This window comes from Neodiprion lecontei, chromosome 5 (assembly GCF_021901455.1).
Source record: "Neodiprion lecontei isolate iyNeoLeco1 chromosome 5, iyNeoLeco1.1, whole genome shotgun sequence".
NCBI lineage: Eukaryota > Metazoa > Arthropoda > Insecta > Hymenoptera > Diprionidae > Neodiprion > Neodiprion lecontei.
In genome coordinates, this window is record NC_060264.1 from 9915685 (window position 1) to 9924596 (window position 8912).

Genomic DNA, 8912 nt, shown 5'->3' on the forward strand with positions numbered 1-8912 from the left:
ATAGATCTGCCCTTGTGAAACAGAGCAATAAGATTTTACTTTCGGAAGTGGAAACGTCGACGACAAGTCGTTGTAACAATCTCAAATTTGGCAATCATCTCTCTCTTGGTAAGATTTTGCTGTACTGTGAAATGGACGATTTTGCTGAGAAATGAATTCGGCGATTGGAATACTTGATCGGTAACGACGGCGTGTGTTTCAAGTTGTGATCTTGGTGACTGATAACAAATCACATGGCTACCTGTTTTCTCTCACGATGCATATGCAAACTAAGAACGTGGAAAGGTTTACCGATGTTTATGACGACACGTATCTGTTCACCAACGGTGACGCATCGTACGATCGTTAAACAAATCGTAATTCCCGCAAATTGCAAAACGGATTCTGTTGGTTGCTGGAATAGTGAAAGAAATGGATAGTGAACTATTGATAAATCCCCACCGAGAGTCCTCACTTCTCACGTCATTCGTACAACGCTAGTCGGTCGTTATTTTAGTGATCAGTGAATACCGAGAGCCCACAAAGAATCATGGCTATCGAAAAGAGTCTTATATTTCTGACCATTTTTTACACCGTTAACGCAAGTAAGAAAATTTATATTCTATCAAGCAATTGAAGCAATACAATTCAGGCACCCGCATACCTTGGTCCATATCGTAGTTTTCACTTCTGTAGTGAAACTATTTCGTGAAATATTTCTTTCTGCCGGAGTGAAGGAAAGTTTCGGGGATAATACGATTTTGTTTTTTTTTTCTTTTTTTTTTTAATATATCAAAGGAAAAATGAAACTTCCAATGTATTTAAACGCAAGTTTCATGACGTTCTTAATTGTTCGTGTGTTTTAGAATCAGGAATGATGCGTTGCAAAAAATCCAGAAGTTTGTGCCATTTTTTTTCAAGTGGTTGATCAAGAACTTGTATTATCTCCTTAATTAACATATAAATCGAACAACTCTAGTTCAGAATTTTGATAACTATTCGTCGCAGATTCATATTGCTATTTTTACTGAAACTTCAACATTTAAGGTTGATCTTTGAAACTTGTGACATTTATAGCGATATTCAGTTCTTGTGGTAAATTTCCTTGGTAGATATTGGTCAGTAAGTTAATTTCAGGGATATCGCTGTGCATTTCGTTTTTTTAGATATTAGTCAGTGAATCAATTTGAGTGTCATTCTAACAATGGACCCACAACTTCTTGGACAAGTAATCATTTTTTCTTATCATCTGAAAACTCAAACAATCATTTTTGAACTTTTAACTGTGTGCTTGGGGGCCAAGATCGACACTTCTTTGACACCCTTTCTTGCAGTGTCTATAAAATTCTGCACCATTTGTTGTAAAATTCAACTCCAATCAAAGTACAATGTTAAATATAACACCCGTGCATGGGTGCTTGTATTTACACCAAATAGTGTTAAAATTGAGACGCCCAATTCGTACCGATAACATACAAGCACAATGGCTAGAAAATCTAGAGAAATAAAATTCGTGGAAAAATGATTCCAAGTTTTGAAATGGGCGAGAAAATGATGAAATATTGAAAATATTAGCTGTATCTACGCTTGCACAGCGAAGTGACAAAAGCCAAGGTCACAATTAATGTTCGATTGGAAGGTCAAAGAGCGGAACATAGATTCGCAAACAGAGCTAAAGTCTACGGGACGGTTAAAGATTGATTAACTTTTTTCTCTAAGCAGCCGTTGTGGGCATTTCTTTTACACACCGATTTCACGTACCTTCGTGATTTATATTCGTCGAAAAATCAAATCAATTCAGTTTGTTTTATACTACGTTCCCGATTCAACCATCTCATATTAGAGCATCTACTTGTATTACCTTCTTTTTTTCTCCTCTCATGAAATACATCGATTGTTTTAATTAATCTTCAATTCGAGTTCTAACTTATTAAAGTAGAAGAGTGCTGGACGTAGTTTATTTCCGAATAAACTCTCGAACGATCCAAGTCCACATATCTCAAAGGCAAAACGGGCATAACAAGCCCATTCTAGATGCAATCTTGAACAAAACCACTCCAACACATTTTCGTTTAACGCAAAAGTAAATGGCACGATTTCTACGAATTTACTATCGCGATATTTTCTCGCTTAATAAACGTATCTTAAAAAATTTAAGGAGCAGTTCAATCAATCAATACTGCAGATAAATGACTAAAGTTCTTTGAAAACAAAATTTGTAAGTAGCAAAAAGTTCGAATGACTTGCGAGACGTCCAAACGGTATTAAGCCGTCAACTATGATACCGATGAAATCAGCCAACAATATAAATCAAAGAAACATTCAGGATTTTGACTCGTCATGATTCTTGTTTACAGATCAGACTCACGAGTGCCCAAATATAATAACGAGATCGCAATGGGGAGCGAGACAAGTAGCAAGCGTTAATTACCTGATTTTACCAATACCGTACGTGGTAATTCACCACACGGCAGGTAACACTTGCAACCGGACGAGTCGATGTGCTGAAGTCGTCGCCGGTATCCAAGCGCAACACATGGACTCTAATAATTGGGGTGACATTGGTTACTCGTAAGATATATCTAGACTATTATTACTTTGAACTATTTTATTAATGTGCCGCGGTGAGTTTTTCTTTAAACTCACCGCTCAGTGCCAGCAGATACAAGACAACCGAAGTTACACTTGGGGTTTCTACTACCATTAGTAAAAATACTTGTCTCGGCAGGGTTACATTTTCATCAATTTTTAATACTGACCTGATATATTGTATTCATTTGGAATTTCACGGCAAACATCTGGTAGGTTCCTTTTTACGGAGAGTTTTTTGACTATTGTATAAATGATATTTCAACTGAATTATCAGTTTTTAGGCTTTCCTTAAATCAAATCATAACTCAATACTTGCTACATAACATATTACATAAAAAAAGGTTATCGCGGTATGAGGATTCATCCTGCCTGATTAACTTGTACGTGACATGTATTTGTGTTTTTCTGATATGCAGTATGGTCCATTACTGAAATCTCTTATAATCGACAAAATTTGTTATTCTTGTTTTGCAAAGAAGTAGAAATCCGGCAAAAGTAATTGCATTAGTCGAATTTGTGATTCGTGACTTTACATGTACAGTGTTTTGTTTGCTTCTAGATTCTTGATCGGAGGCGATGGTAATGTGTACGAAGGTAAAGGCTGGACCCGTGAAGGAGCGCACGTAGTCGGTTATAACAAAAAATCCATCGGAATTGCTTTCATGGGTTCATTCGAAGGTAAGATTTGAGTAATGCACAAAGGGTAGAAGAGCAAATATTTCGTTTTCTTAGTATGTAGTATTAATCATGAATTTCACGTCGTGTCAAGAAGTGCAAAGACCCGTGTACGTCGTAAAAACTGCGAATTGATGTTTGAATAACTTCTCAACCTCAACAAAATAAATATTGATTATTTTTTTCAGATAACAACGCAAACCAAACTATGCTGGATGTAGCGCACAAGTTGATCGTTTGCGGAAAAGCTCAAGGAACTCTTCGACCGACTGTTCGCGTAGTTGGTGCACGTCAATTAATCGCTACATTAAGTCCAGGCTTTGCACTGTACAACCAAATTCAAGCTTGGCCGGAATGGGTATCTACCCCGTGAATAACTAGTGGAAGAAGCAGTGTCGAAATATAAAACAGCACAAATTTAATAGATTGCAGAGTAAAATAAAAATTCAGTAAAGTATGATATAAATAATGACAAATTGGCCAGTCTTAAAATAGGGTGATATTTAGCACTTCGCGGTAGCACTGGTTCATATTTGACTCCAGAAATCATGTATTTATTATGGGACGCCAAATAGGTGCGACCGCGAAGGGTCAAATTTCACTAAGGATCGTTTAACGAAAATGTAAATGAACATTTCTAGAATATATAATATATAGAATATATAATAATACACGGGAAAAATCAGGGGAAAAAAGTTGAACCAGTCAAATCGGTTTATATTAAACAAGAGAGTATAGACGAGGAAAGATTTTTGTTTAACTACCAAAATATAGTTTAAGGTAATTACAATAATCATGGTATACACTTACTATTAGATGCGTATGTACTTTATCGACAGTAACTATATGAAGTACAGGTAAAGACATTTGATCTTGGCCATCGAGTGCAAAGAGTAATATACCGAATTACTTGGATATGTACGTAAATTACACAATGCCAGAGAAACGAGTAGATTATACAGTACCTGTTTTCAATATAAATCCCTACATTACCGACACAGCAGAGCACAAACCCCGGGCACAAACCCTTTTCTAGGACGTTCGAGGGTAGGGTATAGCACCACTCCAACTAACTTTATCTCTAAACATGGTCTGAAAGTAAGAATACGAATGGTGCGGATTGCTCTTGATAATTTGCATAATGGCATTTGAAAAATAATTCAACATCGGCAATTTTCAAGACAGTGAATCATAAATAGAGCTACAAAGTAGTAAAACAGAGATGTTTGAAGAGTTGCACAAGGCTTGAATACGTTCAAAAAATTTCTTTCAACTTCGGCTTGTTTTATTGTCCTTGGAATACAGATTCATACTAAGCGTTGGACGAGAATAACTAACTATACCGTATTTCAGGTTCATTATCACTTGGTTTCTAGACACCGAAATTTGTCATGTTTTGTCTATAACATTTCTAGACTTTTACTCATTTGGTAAGAATGTGTGAAATCTATAAATTATTGTTAAACGATAGCTCGTAATTGGTAAATCTCGTTTGTATCATTAATACTTCACTAGTTTCAAAACCCTCGCTCGCTAAAGCTTGCTCGGGTTCGAATGCCTAGTGTAACTGGTTTTTGTGCTCGTACGCTCGCTTACTCGTTGTCAGTGTTTCACCAGATGACATAGTCGTAGGGGAGACTAGGGCACGATGGCTCCCCAAAATATTGTGGTATTTGTTTCACAGTATACAGAATGAACACTGTCTTTGTGCATGTGACGCAAACCGATTCTGCCAGTAGATTTTGCTTTATAATGCTAAAAATCACGTTTACACATGCATGTAAGTATAACGTATTGTGATTTTATGACAATAAATTTCGTTAAAAAATACCACAGAACAATCAGCTAAGTGCTGACAGATTTGAAACACGACGCACAGCGATTTTAGCTCTAATTGAACGACATTATTGTCATGTATTCCTATGCGTTGACTGAAGAATATAAAGACAATTGCCCTAATCGGCTTTGGTGTGACAACCGAAAATCGTGCGCTTTCGCCCCCTGAGATGTTCCAACGTTAGAGTTGAGAACTTATTTCAGAACATCAGAGAGTTACCGATTTCGACATGATGCTGGCTGCATTCACCTTCCGAGTAACACAGTCTTCGCAATCGTAAGCCCAAGCCGGCGATACAAGAAATTAATAGTGAGAATAAATTTCTTCCAAAATTCGTAGCAAAACAGTGATTTAATTAAAGTATAGGTACCCGAGAGAAGAATGTATACATAGATCATGAATAATAATAGATCAGATGTAATAATGATGCGGAGACCAAAAAATAAATGTATATGTATATGCGGTCCATGTACGATATTAACATATATGATCCATTTACAATTAATACGTGATGCATACTATAACTTTTATGATTTTCCAGGAAACCAACTAGATTATCTACAATAATCGGCTATAATATGAAAATAGAAGAATTATTCATTTCGAAATAGGATTCTGTTCATTCATTCATTCATTCATCATTCTATGCGACACGCGCTCGATGTATTCCATAACGATAATATTCATAATTATTCCAACGACTTTTCATTTGCTCTCTCGATCTTGAATTTTCGTAGGCACAATATCGAAACGCTGTTTTAGCTAGTTGCAAGTGAAGTATCTACGTTGGATAGAGAAGCAGAATCGTTTTTCGAAAAGTGTTCGTACTGAAGAAATTCAGAGTGACTGTAATGCATCACGGATGCGCTAATTTTAACCGAGATAAAATGGATGCTCCGTATATGAGACAGTATTTAACGCAGTGTCCTGATTTAAAGACCAAAAAAGGTGATTGTCGGCGATTATTGTGTTTTTGATAGGGAGAGATGAAACGAAGCTTTTTAGATCTTCGAATGTATTTTAACACTCATTTGAAAAGTACGAGCAAAAATTTTCATCATCCAACCGTCGCACAACGGCAGCGTTATTAGCTGGCCCGTTAACTGAAGAAAATATCCTTAGTCAAAGGCTGACCATCTAAGGGCCTAGCCGCTTGAGTCTGGAATCGGCAGGAAAGATGAAGTGTGTATTTATTTCTTGTCTGAAATGTGAAAACTAAAATCATTATACATCATATCGTATCATCGTACATCAAACATCATATATCATACATAGTATTAAAGTTCGAAACCAAAGTTTGAATTTTCGGGTGTTCAGAAAGCGACGTCCCCGAAAATTTTTTTTTCTCCTGACGTAATCGATCTAAAATCAGCTAGCCGAATTCCTCATTATGGAAACAACCGCGCAATAGAGCGGACGGGTGAGAATCGCTCTCCGCGAATTTCGAGTACCGGGTTCTCTACGCCCTGGATCCTGCGCTTCGGGTCCGCTTTCTGGTGCAACTCAAGTTCCAGGACAAACGCTGCGTAGTTTCTGCCCTCCAGGTACGCTACTTGACGAAACTCGACTTCCAGGAAAGCGCTTCGTGATTTCTGCGTTCCAGGTCCGCTACCTGGTGAAATTTGACTTCCAGGAGGAGCGCTCCGTGGTTCTGGCTGTCCAGGTCCTTGACCTGGTGACTTTTGACCATCCGGACTAATTTTCCGTAGTTCTGGTTGAACTTGTCATCTTAACAATAAAGAATTTCAATTCATTTTTCGCGCAAGCTCAAGTTCAGTAGCTATCAATGCGCTAAGAACATTTCTATAATTTTGATTAATTTTCTTATAATCCTCTTGATGCAATGTGCGAATAAGAAAATTATATTAATCCGTACACAATATTTTTGATGTGTTCTAATACTAAAAATATTTATTGCTATTCCAGGTGTCACCCGCGGTGGTAAGCGGTGGTCGTTGGAGGTGGAGGACAATTTTCAGCAGGTGCTTTGTTGCTTGCCATTTCTCTCGGTTGGCCATACACTCTTTTTACTGCGTTTTCTGAGTTCCAGTGGGTCCAATTGGTCGGGAAAGGGTCATACAAATCAATTTTGAGGCGGGAGATTTTTCGGTCAAAAAAAAAAAGGAAGGTTAACCCCTTTGTATTTTTGGCAAAAATTTTCGGGATTTTCAAAAGTGCTGGAATGAATTCTTTCTGGCACTAGTCCGACGTAGTTTTGCGAGAGAAATCGATTGGGCGCAGTCCCAATAGGCTGCGATCAACGGATTGAAAGTTACAGCCAAAAAACGAGAACCCGTGTTTTCAACATTTTACAGCTGGTGCTTTTTCGCCCGCCATTTCTCTCCTGTTGGTCCCACGCTCTTTTCGCTGCGTTTTCTGAGTTCCAGGGGGTCCAATTGGTCAGGGGAGGGTCATACAAATCAATTCTGAGACGGAAGATTTTTCGGTCAAAAAAAAAGGAGGGTTAACCCCTTTGTATTTTTGGCAAAAATTTTCGGGATTTTCAAAAGTGCTGGAATGAATTCTTTCTGGCACTAGTCCGACGTAGTTTTGCGAGAGAAATCGATTGGGCGCAGTCCCAATAGGCTGCGATCAACGGATCAGAAGTTACAGCCAAAAAACGAGAACCTGTGTTTCCAACATTTTTCAGCTGGTGCTTTTTCGCTCGTCATTTCTCTCCTGTTGGTCCCACGCTCTTTTCGCTGCGTTTTCTGAGTTCCAGGGGGTCCAATTGGTCAGGGGAGGGTCAAACAAATCAATTCTGAGACGGAAGATTTTTCGGTCAAAAAAAAAGGAGGGTTAACCCCTTTGTATTTTTGGCAAAAATTTTCGGGATTTTCAAAAGTGCTGGAATGAATTCTTTCTGGCACTAGTCCGACGTAGTTTTGCGAGAGAAATCGATTGGGCGCAGTCCCAATAGGCTGTGATCAACGGATTGAAAGTTACAGCCAAAAAACGAGAACCCGTGTTTTCAACATTTTTCAGCTGGTGCTTTTTCGCCCGCCATTTCTCTCCTGTTGGTCCCACGCTCTTTTCGCTGCGTTTTCTGAGTTCCAGGGGGTTTGATTGGTCGGGAAAGGGTCATACAAATCAATTTTGAGGCGGAAGATTTTTCGGTCAAAAAAAAAAAGGAAGGTTAACCCCTTCGTATTTTTGGCGGAAATTTCGCGATATTGAAATGTGCTGGATTAAATACTTTCCGGCACCAGTCCGACGTAGTTTTGCGAGAGAAATCGACTGGGCGCTGTCCCAATAGGCTGCGATCAACGGATTAAAAGTTACAGCCAAAAAACGAGAACCTGTGTTTTCAACATTTTTCAGCTGGTGCTTTTTCGCTCGCCGTTTCTCTCCTGTGGGTCCCACGCTCTTTTCGCTGCGTTTTCTGACATTCTGGGGGTCCAATTGGTCAGGGGAGAGTCATACATATCAATTCTGAGACGGAAGATTTTTCGGTCAAAAATAAAAGGAAGGTTAACCCCTTTGTATTTTTGGCAAAAATTTTCGGGATTTTCAAAAGTGCTGGAATAAATTCTTTCTGGCACTAGTCCGACGTAGTTTTGCAAGGGAAATCGATTGGGCGCAGTCCCAATAGGCTGCGATCAACGGATCAAAAGTTACAGCCAAAAAACGAGAACCTGTGTTTTCGACATTTTTCAGCTGGTGCTTTTTTGCTCGTCATTTCTCTCCTGTTGGTCCCACGCTCTTTTCGCTGCGTTTTCTGAGTTCCAGGGGGTCCAATTGGTCAGGGGAGGGTCATACAAATCAATTCTGAGACGGAAGATTTTTCGGTCAAAAAAAAAAGGAAGGTTAACCCCTTTGTATTTTTGGC

General features: G+C 38.6%; 1 protein-coding gene across 1 annotated transcript; it reads left to right on the plus strand.

Annotated features, from left to right (window-relative positions):
- The first annotated feature begins 427 nt into the window (after positions 1-427).
- On the plus strand, positions 428-5076 carry LOC107223235 (peptidoglycan recognition protein). The gene is made up of 4 exons (XM_015662853.2): positions 428-584; positions 2337-2550; positions 3131-3249; positions 3435-5076. Exons 1-4 carry the CDS (start codon positions 530-532, stop codon positions 3617-3619), a joined length of 573 nt encoding a protein of 190 aa, XP_015518339.1. The 5' UTR covers positions 428-529; the 3' UTR covers positions 3620-5076.
- The last annotated feature ends 3836 nt before the right edge of the window (positions 5077-8912 follow it).